Source organism: Mirounga angustirostris, unplaced genomic scaffold (assembly GCF_029215605.1).
Source record: "Mirounga angustirostris isolate CCGP_5_RB_7025 unplaced genomic scaffold, mMirAng1.0.hap1 SCAF_13, whole genome shotgun sequence".
NCBI classification, from domain to species: domain Eukaryota; kingdom Metazoa; phylum Chordata; class Mammalia; order Carnivora; family Phocidae; genus Mirounga; species Mirounga angustirostris.
Genome location: NW_026991721.1, coordinates 25,476,011 through 25,499,142, shown reverse-complemented (window position 1 = coordinate 25,499,142; position 23,132 = coordinate 25,476,011). Strand labels below are relative to the sequence as shown.

Genomic DNA, 23,132 nt, shown 5'->3' with positions numbered 1-23,132 from the left:
CAAAGCAGAGAACAGAATATTGAGTAAGAAGTAGCCTTGAGGCCAAGGAGACTTAGAGTATAGGTAAGAAAGCCTGTCTCCTGTAACGAAAATAGACAAATGAAAAACCAATTCTGAATGTTCCGGAGGAGTCCCTACGTCCTAATGGAGAGCCACAACCCTGGGATTTGGGGGCTTTTTTGCGATTCGGGCAGCTTGGACAGGAACAGCGTGTTGCTTCTCCCGGGAGCCAGGTCTGCTGAAGCTCTCTGCAAGTGTTCAGAAGTACTTAGACACTGAAGGAGCAACTTTTACTCCTCTCTCTACCATAAAGAGGGCTCACATCTGCACAAAAAAACACTCCCCAAAGCCACTGCCTCGCTGCGGTGATGAGGAATAGACTTGCAGCCTCCACAAATTTCTGGGGTGCTCACCACGGCAGGGAGTAGGACCAATGTGCCCTTTTGTTTTTTCTTTCCTCCTGGATCCTGGCTGCTCTTAACCTTCAGGACAAATGGAATGATCAAGGGAAGTGGTGGTGCCTACTTCAGTCCCGGCAATGGCAGACAGACACAGACCCAGGGGGCTGGAAAAGACACATGGCAATCCCTAGCCTTTCCTTGCTGGGGTGCCCTCATAAAAAGGAGAGCAAACTTATTCCAAAGCACCATCTCCAGACTTCTCTGAGTCACTGTCATGCATCCAACTCAGGAGCTCTGCTGGCCCCTGGAAGCCAGAAAGAATGCACCTAGGAAGGAGTGTGGAACCAAGTAATGGTAGCATTAGTGAGCGAGTTGTCAATGGTCAATTACCTGTAAAATGTACACAGATGGTTAGCAGAAGACATAATTGCTCTGAGTCTCTCTGTGATCTCTTGGAGGTATGGTTATGGCAAATACTGGTTTGCACAGTTGGGCACTTCACGTTCACAACATTTCAGTGTTCACGTTTGCACATGGACAAACTCATATTTAAGGAGAGGCCATCTGACGCCTTGGAACTGAAATAAAGTTTCGTTAGCATAACAGTTTCCTCGCCAACCCCTCCTGCAAACCAAAGAGCTCTGGCAAACTCTTGAAGGTAAAGGCACTCTAGGTTACCTGTCTCTGAAATGGGCTCTATGAGCTTGCTCTGGATCTGATGGGCCTTCACTGAACATATAAGAGAGCTTGTTTTTGTCCGTGGTGCCCACTCCATCACCTATGTCCTCAGTCCTGGTAGCTAAAGCCTTTGGGAAACCCAGAGGGCCCGTGTGAGCCACAGCCCTTGAGGCTGCACCTCTGGTGATGCCAGCACAACCCAAGGAAAAATCAGGCTGCCGCCCAGATGTCTTGCCTATAGGACGTTCGGAAACAGGTGGATTTCGGACATAGAGTCTACAAGTAAGCCAGATGTTGGATTACATTATTCCTGTTTCACCCTACTCTGCTAGGATTCGTGATGGCAAAGCCAAAAGTTGTTTGCATCCTCCTGGAGAAGTCCATTTCCTAGGTCAAGAACCTGGAAAGTCGGGCGCCTGGGTGGCTCAGTTGGTTGAGCGACTGCCTTCGGCTCAGGTCATGATCCTGGAGTCCCAGGATCGAGTCCCGCATCGGGCTCCCTGCTCGGCGGGGAGCCTGCTTCTCCCTCTGACCTTCCTCCTTCTCATGCTCTCTGTCTCTCATTCTCTCTCTCAAATAAATAAATAAAATCTTAAAAAAAAAAAAAAAAAGAACCTGGAAAGTCTTAAGACTGTGAAAACAGGGGCGCCTGGGTGGCTCAGTTTGTTGGGCGACTGCCTTCAGCTCAGATCATGATCCCAGGGTCCTGGGATCGAGTCCCGCATCGGGCTCCCTGCTCTGCGGGGAGCCTGCTTCTCCCTCTCCCACTCCCCCTGCTTGTGTTCCTGCTCTTGCTGTGTCTCTCTCTGTCAAATAAATAAATAAAATCTTTAAAAAAAAAAAAAAAAAAGACTGTGAAAACAGAGGGCTGCCAAATTGCGCGAATTGCTTCATATATGGAAATTCAGGTGCTTTGGAAACCAAAAGTTGGCTTCTTTTTAATTTAAGATTATGTCTCCAAAACTGGTAGGTCCCAAACTAGCCTTCGGTGCTTGGGGGACCAATTCTTTAGAATGAGTCCAAGTGAAAGAACAAAGGCTAAGACCAGAAATCAGATGCCACAAGTGAGCAGAAACGAGGGCTTAAGGAGGGCTGCTGGGCTGCCTTTCTGCCAGGGGCTTGCATTATGGGCACATTTTTATCCTGTGGATCATTAACCTTTCATTTAACTGGAACTGTACAGGAAGCACTGATAGAACCTTTCGCATAACCATCCATTCAGTCCTTCATTGGCTGAGCAAACATTTCCTGAGTACCTACTATGCACCAGACTCCGTGCTAAGTGATGAGGATTCAACTGTGAGCAGGACAGCGTGCCTGCCCCTCCCGGAGCTAATGGTCAAGGAAGATTGATCCTTGAGACACAGAGCCCAACATATGAAGGACAGCCATTCATTCAGTGCATTTTCTATCTCATCAGAGGTAGGCGAATTAAAAACCGGATACAGCCACATGAAAACCAAAGTCCCCTTCTTTCTGGAAACGTTTACGATTAGAAAGGACAGACTGCAGTCCTATCTTCTAATGATGCTACACAGTTTTCCTTATCAGCGACCTTTAACTAGTTAGTAAGGTGGCCACAATATCCCCATGGGGACTGAGAACAAATTGTCAACTTCCAAGAATCAACAAGTGTTATAAACCCAAATTTCAGAGCTGTCACCATCAAATGAAATCAGGAGCCCAAACTGTAAGAAAAGGAATAACCGATTTGGGGACTACACTATGCAATCCAAATGAAAATTTCAGGAGCCATATATTTTACAAATGAAAACACAGTACGCCAAACACTCTCCCTCTGCATTGTTCATATCAATAAAGTGCTGTTCAGAATGCACTGGATTATTAATGAATGGGTTTTGGTGTTTGTTCAGCCTCTGAAATACGGTGCTCTATGGAGCAAATCTAAATAGGCGAGCCAGATAGAGCTTTGCAATGATACCATTTGTTTGCTGCATTTGTCTGTTGAGCTTAGCTGAAATTGTGTTTGTTTTTTCTTGGCAAATTTGCATATGAAATAAAGCACGTTGTCTTACTGTAATTTTCTTTCCAAGGTATTAGTGGATATTTGTGCTCACATTTTGTCTTTTCTCTTACTTAATATTTCTTTCTCCATTCCCCATAAGGAAAAGATTTTAACAAGCATTTACAAATTCTCAGAATATTAGAAATCACCATGGGATGGAAGGATGTATCTTGCTTTTTTTGAAATTATAGGATCCCAGACTCTTTGAGTTGGAAGAGAATTTAGTGGGGAAATTATCCAGCTTTGTACCCTGCAATCAACACAGGATAAACCTCATGCCCTGTATGCACGATGTTGGCTTACCCGGTCAAAGATTAAGCAGAATTAGGGCTTCAGCAAGGCAGGTACTCAAAATGAGCAGGAGGGGAATGAACAGGAGGTGGAAGGGAGATGGAGAGTGTTAAATATGATTTGATATTTAGGGCAAAAAACTAATGTAGTCACCATGGGGTGAAAGTGGGGGAATTGTCTTGATTTTAAATTACATATGGAGTAAGAAGACACCAAAAATTTTTTAAAGGTTTTACTCTAGCTCAGAATCTATACCATGCCCATTGTTATCACATGGGTAAAGGGATCCCCATTTTAGGATTTGCAATCTTCCAGACCTGGATTTGAACCTCACTTTTACCTCATTCTAGTTTTTGGTCAAGTCATGTCCCCTCTTTGGGCCTTATCTGTGAAATGAAGCTAAGATCTCGTCTATGATGTGACTGCCGTGCTGGGAGAGAGTGCCTGGTTTACACTGCATGATATTTTATGAGCATGATGGATTGTTGGTATTTATTTGTCTTCTTGAATACTTCTAGCATTGGGGAACTCACTGTCTTGCCAGAGCCAACATATTACCCATTGATCACCCAGAAGGGGTGACCCCTATGCTCAGCCCCTTCCAGCCACCTACTGTAGACAACCTCTCTTTTCAAAAGCCCAGGACACCCATAAGTTCCCAGAACAGAGGCGAGCTCAGGACAGGGAGCAGTGCTACGAAAGAAAACGCCCTTCACCAACTGACCAAGCTGACGATCTCCCACAGATTCCACATGTTCTTTTGATTATGGCCCCATCATTCCTGGGAGTCAGTCTTCAGAACAACCAAAAGACTCAACTCATCCAGGGTGTTCGACCCTAGTCCCATCAAGCAACTCCCTGCAAAACACCTGGACTTGGTGTATTTGAAGTTCTGGCAGCAAGGACAGTTAGCTCTGTAAGAAGGACGGGGAACTCATTACCAGAATCAAACAGTAAGCCAGTGGAAAATGAGACTGCCCATGTAACTGCTCAAGGCACAGTGTTGTTCAAGTGAAGCTCTCCTGCGCTGAAATCAGGAGAAACCTTGCCTGTTCCTGTTTGAGAGTCCAGACTTTGGGTAGTTATGATATTTGCTCACACCAATGTTCTTGATAGCAGCTGGGTGCAGTGGGCTGAAGGGGAACAGGGAAAATAGAGTAGTTTGAAACCAGTTACCAAAAAATGAGCTGGAGGTTTAAGTGATTGGGCTTTGGAGTGGCTTGAACACATCCTAGTTTACATTTGTCGGCGCCTCCGTAAATGGCAGGGAGGACATCATCCTCATGGTCGGGGCTGGAAATATGTATATATTTTTAAAGATTTTATTTATTTATTTGACAGAGAGAGACACAGAAAGAGAGGGAACACAAGCAGGGGGAGTGGGAGAGGGAGAAGCAGGCTTCCCACAGAGCAGGGAGCCGGATGCGGGGCTCCATCCCAGGACCCTGGGATCAGGACCTGAGCCGAAGGCGGTCGCTTAACGACTGAGCCACCCAGACACCCCCGGGGCTGGAAATATTAATAAGACTCAGTGTGTAGAGTGCTGAGCGCAGAACCTGGCACAGAGGACCCCCTCAGTAATTGGTGGCTCATAGCTGGTATTGGTGGGTATGGCATTATGGCGGGGCTTGGAAGAAACTCTAAGAGTGACTCGAAACCCCCTCAGCCTCTCTTGTGCTCAGTCCCCAAAACACCTTTTCCATTGCTAGAACTGGCCCCATCAGAGCATCTTTGATCTGTTCCTAAAACAGACTATAAAGTTACACCAGTCCTTGTAATGCACCTAAAATAAACGGTCTCTTTGGGATGGGTGGGGAAGGGTGCAGTGAACAATTCAGGTTTGCTCACCATCCTCTTCCCCGTGAAGAGGGTCACACAACCTCCTTCTACAAGAGGGCTGCTCATGCCACAACGCATGCACGGGTACACACACACACACGCATGCATGCTCACACATCGTACCTTGGTCAAGTGGGCCTGTCCTCATGGTCCTGTGACTCTTCCCACATCTCCTCTGGGAGGGACAAGAAGGGAACCTAGATTCCTGGAGGCTTACACAGAGGAAGGAACTGCCCCCTGGAAGTGCTTGGTAGGCTCCACCGCTGACCCACTGTGTCACCTTAGGCTTCATAGTCTCGGAGCCTTGGTTTCCTCATTTATAAAGAGATACTATTTTCACCCACTCCCACGTCAGTTAACTCTGAAAACCAGGCCTGCATTCAACCCCAGATTTTCCAAACTCAACACAACCCGATCAATTAAATAAAGGGGAAACTCTATGTATTACCTCTGTCTAGATCTGAACGGTCTGATACACTAGCCACTAGCTGTTTAAACTAAAATTTAATCATTAAAATGAAATAAAATTTAAAATTCAGTTCCTCAGTGGTACCAGCCACATGTCGAGTGTCAACAGCCACGTGCGGCTAATGGCTTCCACATTACGCACCACAGATTTAGAACATTTCTATCACTGCAGAAAGCTCTATTAGACAACATAGGTCTAGACCATCCACCCATTCATGGATAACAATAATAACAGATAATAGGCAAATAGACAACAGTCCATAGAAAAATATCTATATTTAGGTATATTTATGTTTGTTTCCTCATATGTAAGTAGGTATAAATATATGTGCTTATGGACTATTGTCTATCTGCCTATTTATTTATCTATTGTCATCCATTAATGGTTGGATGGTAATAGCAACAGGTGGATAAATGACAGGAGGGAGAGAGAGGAATAACTAGGAATGCAGTGTAGATGACGCTCCAGACTGACTTGTGCTGTCCGCCACCCCAAATCCCTATGTCAAATCCTTAATCCCCAGTGTGCTGGTATTTGGAGATGGGGCCTTTGTAGGTTTAGATGAGGTCTTAGAGTGGGGTCCTCAAGATGGGAAAAATGTGCCCATGAGAAGAGGAGACACCAGAGCTCCCTCTCCCATGTGAGGATGCAGCAAGAAGGCAGCCAACTGCAAGCCAGGAAGAGAGCTCATCAGGACAGGAACTGGCCTGCACCTTGATCTTGGACTTTCCAGCCTACAGAACCGTGAGAAGTAAATGTCTGTTGTTTAAGTGCCCCAGTCTGTGAAATTTTGGTATAGCCGCCCAAGCAGACCCATACAGACAATAAATATTAGTGAGTTCAGTCCAGCTGCTTTCATTCATGTGAACCGGACTTTTCACCTTGAAACTGCTTCTGAAAAGAGATCCTCTACCCCCCCCCACACACCCCCCACCCATCCCTGTGGGAGTAAAATGTGGCTCTCAGCAGGCACCCACCTGCAGCCTCTGGGAAAGGCCCCGGGCTACTCCTGTGTTTATTTTCGCAATGAATGCCGGCAACGGCCGCAACGTGTCCTCCTCCCTACAGGTTTCCAAACTGGATTTTCTCCTGGATAATAACGAACAAGCTGATAAATGTCAGCTCTGGATGTGAGAGGACTAGAAAGGGAAGGGGGGTGGGGGGGAAATCTGTTCCATCCCACTTCCAAGTTCAGGCTGCCACCTACTGGATCCCACCAAGAGAGAAACACCTTTGTGTTCATGACCAGAAACCCTGATGCCAAATGTGCCCAGCAAACCCTACCAAGCAAAGTGACGGTGTCAGGTCGTGATCGGAGCGGTTTTATGCACATTATCTCAATTAACTTGAAACAACCCCAGGCAGGGGGAATGACCAGGTACATTTCCCAGAAATTCCAGAAATTAAGCACCTGCTTCTTTGAAGGAAGGCTTGGATGAATAAACAAACGAATGAGTAAAATGAACGCAGGCTTAATTTACGGGCAGTGTTTTCCGAGTTGTAGAATGTACTGCATTCAAATAAACTCCGAGGCGACATAAAGAATCCTGGGTGAGTTTGGAATGGATAGATGGGATAGCTGATATTTCTTCCTCCCTGCAGAGGAGTCCTCCTTCCGGCCCCCGCTGAATCACCGGCTGACCTTGACCTTCGCCGCTCTGTCCTCTCCCCCAGCTCGTGACCGAGCTCCCAGCCAGCATGCCCGCTCCGCCCCCCACCCCCCGGCCCTTCCATGAGGAGCTGGGACAGAAAACTGCTCACTGTGGGCGGTCCTGCGAACACGGAGCCCGACGACGTGGCTCCGGTGAGTCACTGAGGAGTGAGGTTAGGAGGAAGCCCAGGGGCAGAGGCAGGAAGGCGGGGCAGGAGAACGGAGCGGGAGATAAGACGGCAGCTGCCCGGGCTCTGGCGGCTCCCCCCCCCCCCCCCCCGCGCCAGTCGCCAGGAGGCCCGGGAGGGGACATGCGGCGGCCCGGAATGCAGGGGCTGCCCCCAACTCTGAGTGCCTCTGAGGGGGCTGCCGGCATAGGACCCTGGCCACCCCTCCCTCCCTCCCTCCGCGACGTGGCCAGAGATGGACTCGGAGGGGTGGAGGGCCAATCACATTTCCTCTCTAAGGGCCGGAGGCCGGCGCGGAGCGGTCCTGGGGCAGCACCCTCATTCCATTCCTTTTAAAGTCCTGGATGCCTCCTTTTTTTTTTTTTTTTTTTTTTTTTAACATTTTTCTTACGTTGGTTTCTATTGCTTGTAACCAGAGAACCTTCCTGTCAGCCCCTCTTGTTATTTAAGTAAGTTAGTTTGAGTGGCCCTCTGTTTCCGGCAACCAAAAGAAACCCAGCCTGCTGAACCATTTCCCGGATTCCCCTCTGGTCCTGTTTCCAAGGACGCTGCACAGATACCTTCTGTGTGAGCTGACGCCCTGGTGTGGACTGATGAAAGCGCTGGGTGGTGACCACAGCCCTCCCCTGGGGGACCCACCTGCAGAGAGTCCCAGCCCTTGGCTTTGCTGCAGGAGATGATGCTGCCTGGGAGAAATGCAGTTGGCCCTCTCTAGAAAAAGACTCAAACCTCCTCCCAAACTGCCTCCCAGCCACGCTCACCTCCTTGTCACTTTCTGTAGGGCTGAGCCCTCGGGGCCCTGCAAGCTCAAAGCTTATCCCTCCCTGCAGGCCAGGCCTCCTTCTGGCTCACAGCCCACAGCCACCTCCATTCCCCATAGCCCAACAGTGAGAAGAGTGTTCTAAATGCACTAGAAAATAATAATGACTCCCAACTGGGGCGGTTTCACATCTGTCACCTTATTTCTTGTCCCCCACCCAACCATCCTTTGAGAGCAGTGTCTCCATTATACAGATGAGGGAACAGGCTCAGAGAGGTTAGGTGACTTTCCCAAGGTCACATATCTGGTTGGAGATGGAATCAAGTGTGTTGAAAATGCCTGTGAGCCATGAGGCACCCACGTGGTGTTCACCTCCCGCCTCCCGCAAAAGCTTTAAAGCTGTGATTGGCTCTCTCTTCTCTTCTGAGAAACCAGGTTCCTGCAGGCGCTGGATCCTGCCTGACCCCTTTGGCCATATGGTGGGGCACAAATTACTTGCATTAAGTAGAAGGAGGTTTTCCCATTTCCCTTGAAATCTTCTACTTCTCTCAGGACTAACAGATCTGTGATGAAGGGGATGTGATATAAATAGCTAGTTTCATGCTTAATCAAGTTTCATGTTCCATCTTGCTCAAAATGTTTACCACTGCAGAGGAGGGACTTCTGTCCCCCTCCTGCAGGCTGTTACCTCTGTACTCCCTTATACCCTTATTACCCGAAAGTAGAAGTCACAAATCTGATTGGCCAGGGTCCAGAACATTCCTTGGGCCCCATGTTACCAGTGGGCAGGCTTACTACATCTTAAAAGTCAGTACACATGTGCTCCTATTTATTTCAAGGTAACGCCTGCCTTGGGGAGCAGGCCTAATCAGGCTCTTCTTTCCTGCCTCGTCAGTGTCTACAGCCGAGTGGGCAAATGGGGCCAGAGCAAGAAAGGGGCCTCCTTTATACCTTCAGCCCAATTTCAGAGCTTCAAAGCAGCTTTCTCTTTAGCTCAGTTATGAACAAAGTGGTATTTTGTTTCTCGTTTAACTGGTGGTGTGCTAGTAAACGGTTTAACAACCAACAGTCTGGGAGAGTGGAGGTGGGCAGAAACAAACGGGATTTCTACCTTCGCCAATTTCCATGGTGTAGAAACTGTCCCGATGGCCAATATCATATGCCAACCTGACATTCTTAGGAAGTAAGCAGGAAGCACGTTCGTACACCATTATATATGGTGTGCCAGAGACATCGCCTCAAGAACATAAGTAATTGCCAAATAGGAAGTGAAGGATTTTGAGTATTTCTTAACTTAGTTGTAAATATACTTGGTGAGTTGATACAGTTTAATTTTTAATAATGGCTGTATTTAACAACCAGCTGACAAAATTCCTGAATTTTAGCAACTGGCGCTCATGAGCTATTCAAGCCGGCTCTGGCACCCGGTGCATTCAGCTATTATTCCTTGCATATGCTCTTCTCTCAATCAGGACTCCTATCCTTTTCATCTGCCAACGTCCTTTTCTTTGGCAAACAGCTTCTTCCATTCCATTTTGTTCTGGAGGAGCCTCTCTTCCCTCATTTATAAAACACGCCAAGAGTGGTGCTTATTCTACAAGGTGATGGTGAGGATTAAATGAGATTGTTCATATCAATTGTCTCCCTCTGCGCCTGGGACACGGTGTGTACGGAATAGGGGGCCAATCTTGTGCTCATGGGCAGGGGGGAGGTTAGGGGTTAGCAGGAGGTGGGAGCTATTGGGACTGGGAAGGGAATGGGAAACAGGTCCCCCTGGCTATACTGCCCTTGGTTTTCCCCACCTTCTCATTAACATTCTCCAGCCCCTCTCAACTGACTTTGCCCGCCAGAAGTTTTTCAGGGTGAACAAGGGAGCTTCCCTGATAGCCACCAGCCTGGGGCAATAGGAATCTGCCTTCTTCCTGGGGAGGGGAGACAGGCCTGGAATCCCTGCCCAGGGTGAGAGGGCTGCTATGGGTAGAGCAGAGTTTACAAACTCTACGGGACTGCTGAGCCTTTATTTTATTTGGTCCGAATTGTGTTCTGGAAATATTTGCATTTGTTGCTAAGATTTAGAAAGCAGGAGCTTTCGCCTGACAGCGTGCTACACTCCTGGCTGGGCAACAAGCAGCTGGAAGTCAGGGTCGGCTGCCCACCCCCCCACCCCCGCCCAGCCTCAGCTCTGCAGCTGGCCCCTCTCCACCTGGTTCCCCGCACCCCTTCCACGGTTTCCAGCTAGGCCTTGCAGGCATACACATTTGCGTCCTCAAGCACGGGGTCGCTGCACAAACTTTGGGGAGCTAACATGTAAACAAGGTGTGCAGGAAGTTGAGGGTGATAGCCATGTGGCACCTAGGGGAAGGTTCCAGGCACAGGGGGGCTGGTGCAAAGGCTGAGGGTGGGAGCATACTGGGATGTTTGAGGGCCAGCAAGAGCCCAGATGGCTGGAGCAGGAGTGAGGGCAGCATGATGGGGTGAATGCAGAGGGTCCTTCCAGGTGGGACTCTACAAGCCACTGCAGGGACTATAACTATATAATGGTATGCAACTTCCCGGGGTTCCTCGCACCCATTTCCCCATTTACCGTCATCTGCATGCTCGCACCACGGACGGAACCTCCTGTGATTGCAGAGGAACCGTCTCTGCCCCCACCTAACGCCGATCCCTCCACTGTAAAGTAGGTCCCACCTCTCTTGTCCACTTGAGAACACCATTCCAGCCATGCGCCATCTACATCGTCACTTTTTCTCCCTCCGCCCGAGCACAAACAGTCATTTTTCTCTTAACAAAGACCGCTCAACCCCGCTTGCACTGACAGTTACTGCTCTAAGAGGCAGCTAAACGCCTCTAAAGTCTTCTCCAGCCATGGTCTCCAATTCACCTCCACCCCCTTCTCTCTTAAAACGACTCTGGTCAGGCGTTAAACCCCTCTCACTCAACCAAAACTACACTTGACAAGATCACCGACACCAGATCCTCGTAGCCAAGTCCAAGAGGGCATCTCAAGCTCGCGGTGCCGGGCCGACCAGTGCGATTGGTCCGAGCTGACCACGCCCCCTCCCAAACACCTCCTCCGCTCGGATTTTTTTTTTTTTTTAAGATTTTATTTATTTTTCAACAGAGAGAGTGAGAGAGGGAACACAAGCAGGGGGAGTGGGAGAGGGAGAAGCAGGCTCTCCGCTGAGCAGGGAGCCCGATGCGGGGCTCAATCCCAGGACCCTGGGATCATGACCTGAGCCGAAGGCAGACGCTTAACGACTGAGCCACCCAGGCGCCCTCCTCCGCTCGGCTTCTAAGACGCCTGATTCACTGCTCACTCCTTTCCGTTCTTTTTTGCAGGAAGCCCAAACGCCACAAATTCTTTGGCTATGATCTACAGTGGCTGCAGGCAGAGCGAGGGCACAAGGGAATCCAGATGCCAAGCATCAAAATGTTACACTCGATTGAAGACCTGTTTTCTAAAATACTTTCTCCTTTATTTGTGGGCTTGTGTTGCTGAGCTCTTGCTCCTTTTTGCCAGAGAGACAGCACCTGGCTGCAGGGGTGGTGCAGTGGGGGGCACCCCACAGGACATAAACACCTCTGACCCAGCAAGGGGGAAAGGGCGGACGGGCCTGGGCCACATTGCGCAGCACCACCGCTTCTCGGTGGATTATTAGTTATGACAGCCTCCTACCTGCTTTCCCTGTTTCCTCCTCAGTCTATTCTCAACTCAGAAGCACAGGTCAGATACTATCACTCGGCTGAAAACCCTCTAACCACTCCTTACTCCACTCGAGTCCCTGCTATGGCTTGCAGAGTCCCACCTGGAAGGACCCTCTGCACTCACCCCTATCATGCTCCCCTCACTCCTCCTGCTCCAGCCATCTGGGCTCTTGCTGGCCCTCAAACATCCCAGTATGCTCCCACCTTCAGCCTTTGCACCAGCCCCCCTGTGCCTGGAACCTTCCCCTAGGTGCCACATTGCTATCACCCTCAACTTCCTGCACACCTTGTTTACATGTTACCTCTTCCAGAAACCTTATTTAAAATGCCACCCTGCTTTCCTCTGACCCTCCTGACCAATTGCCTGTTTTTGTTTTCCCCTTAGCAGGTCATCTATGATACTGTATTATGATTTACTTATTTATAGTATTTATTGTCTGGGTCTCCCCCACTCCCAGTCCTGAGTCCGGGAGGGCACATAACAAGTCCTCGGTACTTCTTAAATACGATTTTCCAGGAAGGACCATAGCTTTGACCAGATTATCAAAGAGTTTTTTGGCCCAAAAACTATTAAACAAAACACTTCCCAGGACTAAAGCTGTTTGAAAACAAACCATTTGTTCCAGTCCTCAAAGAACCTTTCTGAGCAGGGACACAGCAACCAAATATATATTGCCCTTGGGTTTTCCCAACTCCCTCCACGTGGCAGTATTGGGTGTCCCCTCCATGGTCTCAGGAGCCCCTGAATGCCAGCTGGGCAGCAGCTTCTAGACCCTGTGAGAGAGCAACCCCCCACCCCCACCCCCGGCTGCAGCACAGAGAGGAGACAGACCATGAGATTTACCCCACAAGTGGGCACTGTATGTGGAATATACGCTGGGAGCAATGAGAACAGCAGGAAATACAGAACAGAAAATAACGATCTTTGAAATGACAACAAATGGGACACATTATCTAAGCACTAACACCTAAGGAGGCGGCTGCCCAGGCTCCGGTGGGCAGCTCCTCAGGAGAGAGAGGCCGACTTCTTTCCAGCCTGCCTTGTCTTCAGTCCTTGTAGCTTTTCATCTTTCAGTGCCTTCAAGAATTTATCTGCAGGAGAGCAAAACAAACACAGCTGTAGTTAAGATAAGGGCTTTTCTAACACTTCCAAAGTAAGCTTCTGGGAAGTAATTGTCTGTTCCCTGCATGAACCCAAAACCCAACATGGGAAGGAAAAAAACCGTAACAGCCAAAACGTGTTTTAAGTGGGGAATACGTAGTAAAGAAATCCAGGACTTGGAAAAGCCTGTCTTCTAGGGATTCTTTCCATGACTGTGGGGAAAAGGACCTTACAGGGTGCCTGATGAGTTGGGGAACATTCTCATGGCCACATTAACCTAAACATTTAGGTTATTTCATACTCCCCTTCCCTGTGTGGCAAGAGAGCCGATTTAACCTGTTGTTTTTGTTTTGTTTTGTTTTATAATAGTGGGGATGGTCTTTTGAGAACAATGTGCCCTCCTTCATTGTTATACTGCAAGCCTTAGAACAGGTGATGGGAAGACAAAGTCTGCAGAAGAGCCTATGGCTACTGAATATTCTATAGTGTGATAGGTCCTTATGGAAGTAGAATCAGATTTAACTTTACCCTCCAACTGGAAGGATCCGTTAGCTTGCATGCTAGAGGAATCCTGCCCACATCAGCACACCTGGTCTACCCTGATCCAGATCCCTAAGACTTTAAACCTAAGATCAGAGGGCAGAGTTCAGGACCCTGGTGAGAGGGCTACCAGGACCGGGCCCAGGGTTCACAGGGAGGTTTCCTTCCAGCACTGAGAAGTGGAGGGCCCCAAAGCCCCTTAGTGAAATGTCCTTGGGATTCCTGGGTCTTGCACAATTCCCACCTCTACCTACAGACCCTCCAACTGGTGTTTGCTTCCCCCTCCTCCCATTCAGGACCGCCGCTGAAGATAAACACTAAAGCTCAGGTCTGTAGAGGTAGGGATTGTGGGTCGTGGGTGATGGTAATATCACTACCATAGGGGTCGGGGGTGTCACGGTGTAGGAAGTTTAAAGTGCAGGATGGGGGCTGTGATGGACGGAGTTCTAGGTTTGGAGGCTGAGTCCAGATTACCAAAAGGGCTCAGGATGGATGGAGGGTGGAGTTTGGGCCAAAAGTGTTCATGAAATCCTGGCTGTGGTGAGCGAAGCGTCGGTTGAAATCCAAGATGGGGGAGTCGGGGTGCTGAGAGGTGTGACTGGGTGCTGGAGAGGTCGATCTGGGATCTGGGATCCCTGGGGGCTGGAGTCTGAGCCCGAGGCCACACTGCGGGGCAGGGGATTAGGAAGGCATGGAGCCAAGGAGGGAGCCAAGGAGCCAGCCAAGGCGGGCTAAGGGGGGACTCGGGCAAGGTCACGCACAGCGCTGGGAGTCGAAGCCGTCCCCAGTGATGGTGAGCAGCTCCAGCTCCTTAATCCGGATCTCCAGCTCGCATAACTCCTCGGGGTGGGAGGCGGAGGCGAGCCGGGGGGTCGTGGGGCCGGGGGCCAGAGGCGAGGCAGCCACCTCAGGCCCCGGCGGTGGCGAGTAGAAGAAGCGCAGAGGCTCATAGGGGATGGAGGCCAGGCCGGAGGGCCAGGGCGGGGGCCACGGGCGCTCGCTGGGAGGCCCCAGGCCGGGTGGCGGCGGCAGGGGCGCCGGAACCTGGGGCACCTGGGGCAGGGGGCGCCCCGCCACCGCCCCGCCCGCCGCCGCCCCGCCCGCCTTCAGAGGCACGAAGAGCTTCTTCCAGATGTTGAAGTCGCTGAGCGGGGACGAGGAGATGCCGCGGTCGTAGAGGGAAGGGAAGTAAAGGGGCGGGGCCGGCCGCTGGCTCATGGTGGGGCTCTGGCTGCCGCACCGCCCCTTCGGCATCTTTTGAATGGGAAGCTGCGAGGGAGGAACCCCGCGCCGGGAGACGCGCGCCTCAGCCCGGAGTCGCCCGGATTCTGAGGTTCCACAGGCCACGCCCCGACGAGCGCGGCCCCGCCCTTTCGGCCTGCCCCGCCCCGAGCCGGAGGGGTTCTACGGTCCGGCCGGCCACGCCCCAGGACGAGCCCCGCCCATTGACGGCAGGCGGCGACCCTGGAGCCGGCGAGGCTGGGCGAGCGGCAGGGATGGGAAGTCTCGCAGGCGCGCACTAATCCGCGCTGGCCGCACCTCTGGTTTTCCGCTACGCCGGGCGGTCGCCCCACCTCCGCTGTCCTCTAGCCTCCCATCCGGTCCGGCCCCTCGACTCTTCCCACCGCCCCTACATTCCACAAGCCTCGCTCCCCCGGTGTTGCTCCCTTGGCCCCAGCTCCAATCTCCCATCCCAGCAGAACCTCAGAAAAAAACAGGAAGCAGGGAGCTGGCCAGAACTGCAAGATACATTTTTCAGTCTTCCTCTCCTTTCATAGGGAGAAAAATATTTCCTAGAAATCTGCCCCCTGCCACAGCCGACTTCGCTTAGCACCTCTCGCCACAGAGTATCTGGGGAAATGAGTTACCATCCTCTACAACGGGAGGCAAAGGAGAAGAGTGTTGATTGGGATCGGCTGTTGGAGCCAGCCCATGTTTCTGCCAAATTTCCCAGTGTTGTGGAAGATTCTGGAGAACGGGACCCTGGTATGGATTTGTAACAGATCTGAAGTAGCATGTCTTCAATGAAATGCAGGTTACTTAAGTTCTTTTCCAGACACATTATTAGGCGCTAACAGGAAACAAGCCACCAAAGAGAAATCCTGCTGCACCCACCTCGAATAGCTCACCCATTCTTTAAGAAGGACCTGTACATATTGTCCCAGGCGGCTTGTCCAGCTCATTTTACATGCGTAGCCTGTTATTAGCCACAGACTGAGGGGAAGTAAATTTCCTTGAAAACTTCCCCCTAGTGATCACTGGTGTGAATGGACAAAGGTGGGTGGGGGCCAGTTTAGGCTGTTGGCCAGCCAAGATCTGAGTCAGTACCAGCTCCATTGGCAAACGCTACATACGTGTATACGGCTATATACATATGGTTCATATAGGGGTCTGTGTGTGTGTGTACACGTATGTATGTGTGTGTGTGTAGATATTAGGAGTGAGCTGGACAGTTAGGCAGTCAGGACTAGGGTCCCCACAAGAAAATACGGAGTCAGGACAGCTAAAACAAAACAGCACTGACATCCTGTTCTGCAGCTTAGAAAGGACTGCACTAACATTTTGCTTTGCAGCCTTTGCAGAAATGGCTTCTGCAGAGTGTCCTAAAATAAGACAACCCCAAAGCATTTGTCAATATCACGGGCAAGGGACAGTTAAGACAGATGTCAGCAAAAAAAGACCATCAGCACAGAGACATTAACCTGATAGGCAGATACGTGACCAAAGCCCTGAATGGCATGACTCAGCACACACCCTGGTTGCTTAAGATAGCTCCACAAGAGAGCTCACAGAAGCCCCTAAACTTAGAAACTTTGAGAGCAACCCACTCACACTCCCCTCCCTCTCCGGGAGCTTTATACTCTTGCTCAATGAACTTTGCTTTGCTGCCCACCACTCTTCGTCTGGTCTACCTCTTCATTCTTCCAAGCAGTGTGACCAAGAACTGCGGGCACTAAGGGGACAAAAATCCTGTAGCATATATAGCGGGACAGCGGACAGTCAGATGTCCAAGGTGAATAACTTTGGGTACATTGCTTGACTTCTACGAGGGTTTTCTGTAAAAATAAAAATAAGAGAACCAGGCTGCCTCATACCGTTGTTTGTGATGACCCAATAGAAGACAGAATGATGGGTGTGAAACACTTGAAAACTTCGAAAACTCTGTCCAAATGCAGCTGTCCCCACTGAGGGGCTTGTCTGAAGCTGAGCAGCTTTGTGTTCCCGTACTTAGCTGCAAACTCCTCGAGGGCAAGAATTCAGCCTTATAATGTTGAGCATAGAATAGGATTCAATAAATATTTGAGAACTTTTTTTTTTAAGATTTATTCATTTATTTGAGGAGGAGGGAGGGACAGAGGGGGAGGAAGAGTCTCCAGCAGATTCTGTGCAGAGCCTGACTTGGGGCTCCATCTCACAGCCCTGAGATCATGACCTGAGCCAAAACCAAGAGTTGGACGCTTAACCTACTGCACCACCCAGACGCCCCTATTTGAGAACTTTTAAAACAGTGTTATGTGTTTGGAGGACTGAAGGGGACCAGGATATAGCACACCAAAATATGCCACGTTGGGATAAGGATTATTGTAAGATGAAGGAAACTGAGAAAGAGCGGACACAGGAGAAGTTCTGTCCTCTCCCTTTCTGCCTAAAAGCAGGGTATACATTTCCCTTTGTGAAGGTATCTCCTCCCCTCTGCCAAACCAGGGAAAAGAGATGATAATTCTCAGTGGAGATGGCATTGACTTGAGTATGCATAAACAAATCTTACTACACAACCCTATCTTCAATGAGTTTCTCCCATGTATCTACCTTCCCACAATTTATGACTTCTAGAAGCCCAAACCCCTTTTTCTTTGTCTTGACCCTTGTCCACAATTTATCACCCTTTGTTAAAATGGCTTATAAGCTTACAAGCCTAAATGTTTCTTTGGGTTTTCACATCTTTTCTGTCAGCCCTGATGTACATGCATAATAAAACTTTTCTACTGTTAACTTGTCTTTGGTTGGTTTAATTCACATGACCCAGCTACTGAACCTAAGAAAGTAGAGGAAAATACTTTTTCCCACCTCTACAGAACCACAGTAGTGGTAAGAACCAGAGTTTTGGACTCAGACCTAGGACCAAACCCTGGATCTACTATGTACTGGGCTGTATGGATGAACATTTCTGAACCTCGGTTTTTTTTTTTAATCTGTATAATGGGAATAGCAGCAGTATTTCCTCATTAAATTGGCAAGATTAAATGAGACCATCTAAGTTACTTGGCCATAGAACATGCTCAGTAATGTTAACTCTTATTATATATTGAAGAGCCTTAGAAAGGAAAGAGATTTTGCATTATGTTTTTTAAATGATGTAATCTAATCACATTTTTATTCATATATATATCCATTCAAAGAGAAAAAGCTTACAGACTTTTTGCCTTAGCTTCAAGGTAATCTGAATAGATGTTTATACCAGGTGGCTTAATTATAAGACAATCGTGATGTTACAAGTGGTAGATTTAAGAGAAAGGTAGTTTCCTCTAACAACTACACAACAGGAAAATGCTACGATGAACACACACTGAGGTAAATCCCAGTGAGGTGAAGTCCTTAGGGGGTACTAACAAACCACAGTGGTTAAGGCAAAACCCTACAAATTCGTTCTGCAAACAAGTGTCTGGTAAAGTCAAGTTGGTGATGAAAAGACAGAGCAGGCTTACATCCGTTTTAAATAGAAACTTTCCCTCCCTGGGCTCAAAAGCTCTTGCAGCACCTGCCTCGCTACTCAAATTCCCCATTATGTGCCATCCTAGTGGGGCTGAAGGGATTCAGTTTCCGACACCCAAGCTCCCTGCCTGCACTTGGAACCAACTGAGAGAGACACTCACCCAGGTCCCTCTTCGCAGATAAAGGTCTGTTGGAGGACATGGCTTTAGGTCTGGTGACTGGGTGGATTTGCCAGGACAGCACCTCTGAGGTGAGCTCAGCTACCCAGCGCCAGGCCTGGTGGGAAAACCACAGGCCTCGTCCACAGGGGAAAGGGTCTTTACTGGCACAGAGGAGAGCGGGATAAAAGGCCTGGTCCTTTCTCCAGGCTCATCTATCAGGGCAGGTGTTCTCCCATCTCAGGAGAAGGGGGGCAGGAGTGTCACCCTCAAGACACGTGACACAGTGGGTTGGGGGTTCCTCCCAACACTCTGACTTAAACTCTCTCGCACCGAGGTTGGGGTTTATAATTTCCCCTCGCCAAAGCCCTGTTCGGCCAGGAGCTCCTGGGAGTACATGCGTTGCTGGTTCCCTCATCATAGTCTGCTGGACATAAGCAAGCTTCTTCCAGGTTTGCTGCCCTGGGAGTCCCACTGCTCTTCAGCACCTTAGCTCTGCATCTAGTCACACCACTGGTGGTCACATCCTATCCAGGTTCCCAGCCTCTTTTTTTTTTTTTTAAGATTTTATTTATTTATTTGAGAGAGAGAGACTGAGAGAGAGAGAGCATGAAAGTGGGGAGGGTCGGAGGGAGAAGCAGACTCCCCGCCGAGCAGGGAGCCCGATGCGGGACTCGATCCCGGGACTCCAGGATCATGACCTGAGCCGAAGGCAGTCGCTTAACCAACTGAGCCACCCAGGCGCCCGGTTCCCAGCTTCTTTAGGGGCATATCGCGATTGGCCATGCCTGCCTTGGCTCCAGATGGCTTTTAGGGACATGTAGTGCTTGTGGCTCAGAGTACAACAGGGTTGTTATGAGTACATGTTTGTGTCCCCCCAAAATTTCTATGTTGATATCCTAACCCCCAAGAGGAAGGTGTTAGGAGGTGGGGTCTTTGGGAGGTGATGAGCTCATGAGGATGGAGCCCCCACAAATGGGATTAATGCCCTTAGAAGAGAGACCCCAGAGACCTCCTTTGCCCCGTCCACCAAGTGAGGACACAGGAAGAAGATGGATGTCTGTGAACCCGGAAGTGAGTTTTCACCAGACACCGAATATGCTAGAGACTTGATCTTGCACTTTCCAGCCTCCAGACCTGTGAGAAATGGCCTCCAGACTTGTTGCTCAAGTCCCCAGTCTGTGGTAGTCTGTTACTGTAGCCTGAAGGGATATATGAACCCAGGAGTCTGTGAGTTGGGGAAAATCATGTCTGCTCTCTGAACTTCAATGTTCTGGTCAATAAAATGAAGACACTATGTATGCCACAGGGTCGGTGCGTCTGATGAAAGACATGTAAAGCAGTCCCTGGGAAACACACTGGGTGCTCAATACAGAGCGGCTTATACAGCTGTAGGTGGGTTCCTTAGTTCACCATTAAGCCCTGGTGAACCGATGAGGAGAATGGAGCAGGGAAGGGAGGATGTCACTTCTAGAAAACCAAACCTTCTCCAGATAACTTAGCAAGGCCTGAACCCTGGAAACCGCTTCCCGGCTGTCCTGCTGAGGACAGTGAGAGCAAACTCATGAAGAGAGGCTACTGCGTGCCCCACACTTGTCTGAACTCCACTAATCTTCCTAATGACCCAAGCAGTAGGTGTTGTTATCCCCATTTTCCAGATGAGAGACTGAGGCATGTGAGGTTAAGCACCTCACCTGAGGTCCTGTGGCAGGTTGGCATCAGAGCTGGTGTTCCAAACGGGGGGGCAGGCCCCACTGCCGCCTCCTCCAGCCTCCCACGGGCCCCCAGCCCTCGGGGCAGGCCCACAGCAGGGCATCTGGCCCCCTGTCCTCTTCCTGGCAAGGGCTGGCTCCACTTGGAAGTTGTGTGTGCCACAATTCAATGGGCCAACTATTCTCGGAACAGCCCTTCCTTTATTACTCATCTGAATTAACCATTGTGTTGGTCTGGACCTAGGGGCCCAGGCATGCCCACTCGCCTTCACAATGCCCACTATTTATAAAAGTTTCTAGAAAATACAGTTCAGCCCTTCTTCTTTTTCCCTGGGTAGATGTGTTCCTCTGTACTTACTCTGTACTTTGCAGAGTAAGCAAATTGTTTAATAAACTGGAGCCTGAGAGGCAATTTAGTGGAATGGAGCATGCAGGGGAAGGTCGACCAGCATCAACCAGTTGGGCAACCTTGGGTAAAATAATTGTAGCTAACACTTACTGACCACTCACTATTACGCACTCTCATGTCATCCCTACAGCAACACTTAGAGATTAGGGCTGTCAGAATTTTCTGTGCTTAAGCAACAGAAGTTGACGCTGAGAATTTACATGGAGGGCTATGAGATAGCTCAGGGATTTGGAAGCTTAACAATTAGGTTTAGGAGAAGGAAAAAGCAAAGCAACTTCAGGATCCAGGTAGCAGGGAGGAATCAAGTGCGTGTTCAGTGTAGCCACTGGGGGGCGGGGGTAGCCAACTGTTGGCTGGCTATTCTCAATGACTATTCCCTTATCCTTTTACCCTTGCTGTCCTCCCCTAGAGAGGTTGGAAAATTTAAATACAAGCTTTGCCAGTCCCCCTTTCAGGTAGGGGTGGCCGTGAGACACAGTTCCAGCCAGAAGGTATGACCAGAAGATATTTGGGAGATTCCTAGGAAAGACTGTACTTTCCTGGTAAGAGTGATAGGAACAACTGAAGCTTTCCCTTCAACTCCTCTTCCTGCCTTGAACTTGGATGCAATGCTGGAACTTCTGCAGTCACTTTGTGACCAGGAGGGAAAGACAAGGCTATCACAAATATACCAGCCCAGACATTGTTGAGCAGCTGACCGAATGCCGGCCGCTGCTTACCTGCAGGTTGTTTATGCAAGAAAATCAGACTTTGTCTGGTTAAGCTCCTCTAAGTTGGGTTGTCTGTTACTTGCAGGCTTCCTGCGAGGCTCACACCTTCACCCAAAAATATTTCTTTTTCAGTCCTTGCAGAACTCCAGTCGAGACTTAAATTCCAGGAGAGAACATACCCAACTTTTGGCTGGAGGAGGGTAGGCTACCTTTATTAACAGTCCCACCAACACCGCACTTACGGGTAGAAGGAGTTCCCCAAAAGAGGAGTATGCTCCCGTTACCAGAAGGTGGGGGCAACAGAGACTGGGAGGCTGAAAGTCAAGCGTTCATTAGGATAGGTACCATGGTTACAGCTGGTGAAGACGCAGAGGCTCAGGGAGGTGACGCAGGAAGCTCAAAGCCTCCCAGCTAGTTGGTTCACGGGCACAGAGAAGGACCCTTTACGACCATGCTGCAAATGCTCTGCCTTTAAGTAAAGGACTGTTGTACTGGGATTTTATTGTCCACCCACCTCTTAAAAAAGGGGCAAAGCTGGGGAACCTGCGTGGCTCAGTCGTTAAGCGTCTGCCTTCGGCTCAGGTCATGATCCCGGGGTCCTGGGATCGAGCCCCGCATCGGGCTCCCTGCTCGGCGGGAAGCCTGCTTCTCCCTCTGCCCCTCCCCCTGCTTGTGTTCCCTCTCTCACTGTCTCTCTCTGTCAAATAAATAAATAAAATCTTTAAAAAGGGGGGGAGGGGCAAAGCTGCATTATTCATCTCATATACATGTTACTTCCATCCCAATTTTTCGTGTTCTTTTAACTGCTCCCCACAGCTCGGGGAGTAGGATGGTTTAGTTAGCAACTATCAGTTAACCCTTTTCACTAGTAGATGTCTTGGTGAGGGATACTTGGCTGTAAAGAACAGAAACGTTCTCAAACTAATTCAAGCACCCAAAAAGGACGGAGTTATGGTGTGGATAGACCTGACTTTGGGTATAGACAGTAAATACCATTCATAGTTACTGAGAAAAATTAAGCTAACTCGTACACATACAGTGCTTGGCATAGTGCCTGGCACACGGTAAGCCCTCAAGTTATGACCACGACACTCCAGGGTCGAAAATGTAGTGCCAGGTCCCATTTTGTCTACAGCAGTAGAGGTTATGAACTAGAACACTAAGTTCCAGTTCTGGCCATAACACCATGTCACACCAACCCAGGAAAGGTGTTTCCATTACATTCAGGCCACCGCACCTTATCAGCATCAGCATTTTAGGTTTGCCTGATTTATATATAAAACCTACAGCCAGATTGGGTGGTGTTAGTTGAGCCCGCATGAGCACGGTCTGTTTATGGGATCGACATAATGGGGTCGGCTAACTTGCACAGAGCCAACGATGCGAGGATGGGGATAGCCGCACCCTCAGGGAAGCCGATCACCGAGATGAAGGTCCTCACTCTACAATTCTATACACAATTCTATAGGAATTGTGTTTCCCAGTTCAGTGCACCTGCCCCCTGCAGGGTCTGTGCTATCTCCGCATCCCCCCACCCCGCCCCCGCCCCACCCCTCCCAGGCTATGGACCTACATGCCTTCTGGGGAAAAGGAGAGCATCCTTACCTACAACAGAGCCTCGTAGGCACCCAGCTGGAAGTTCTGTGGTCATCTACCTTACTCCAAAATAATGTGTTAATAAATAGGAAGCTTTAGCTTAAACAAAAATCTTATGGTGAACAAACCTGTAATAAGCAATATGAAAAGAAGATCTCTGGTCAATTTCTACTTAGGCCAAAGC

The 23,132-nt window shown here is 49.5% G+C and overlaps 1 protein-coding gene across 1 annotated transcript; it reads right to left on the bottom strand.

Annotated features, from left to right (window-relative positions):
• Positions 1-12,910: 12,910 nt before the first annotated feature.
• CUNH11orf91 (chromosome unknown C11orf91 homolog) lies at positions 12,911-16,125 on the bottom strand. Its single transcript, XM_045892642.3, has 2 exons — positions 14,412-16,125; positions 12,911-13,100 (listed from the first exon to the last, which is right to left on the bottom strand). Exons 1-2 carry the CDS (start codon positions 14,902-14,904, stop codon positions 13,015-13,017), a joined length of 579 nt encoding a protein of 192 aa, XP_045748598.1. The 5' UTR covers positions 14,905-16,125; the 3' UTR covers positions 12,911-13,014.
• Positions 16,126-23,132: the final 7,007 nt, after the last annotated feature.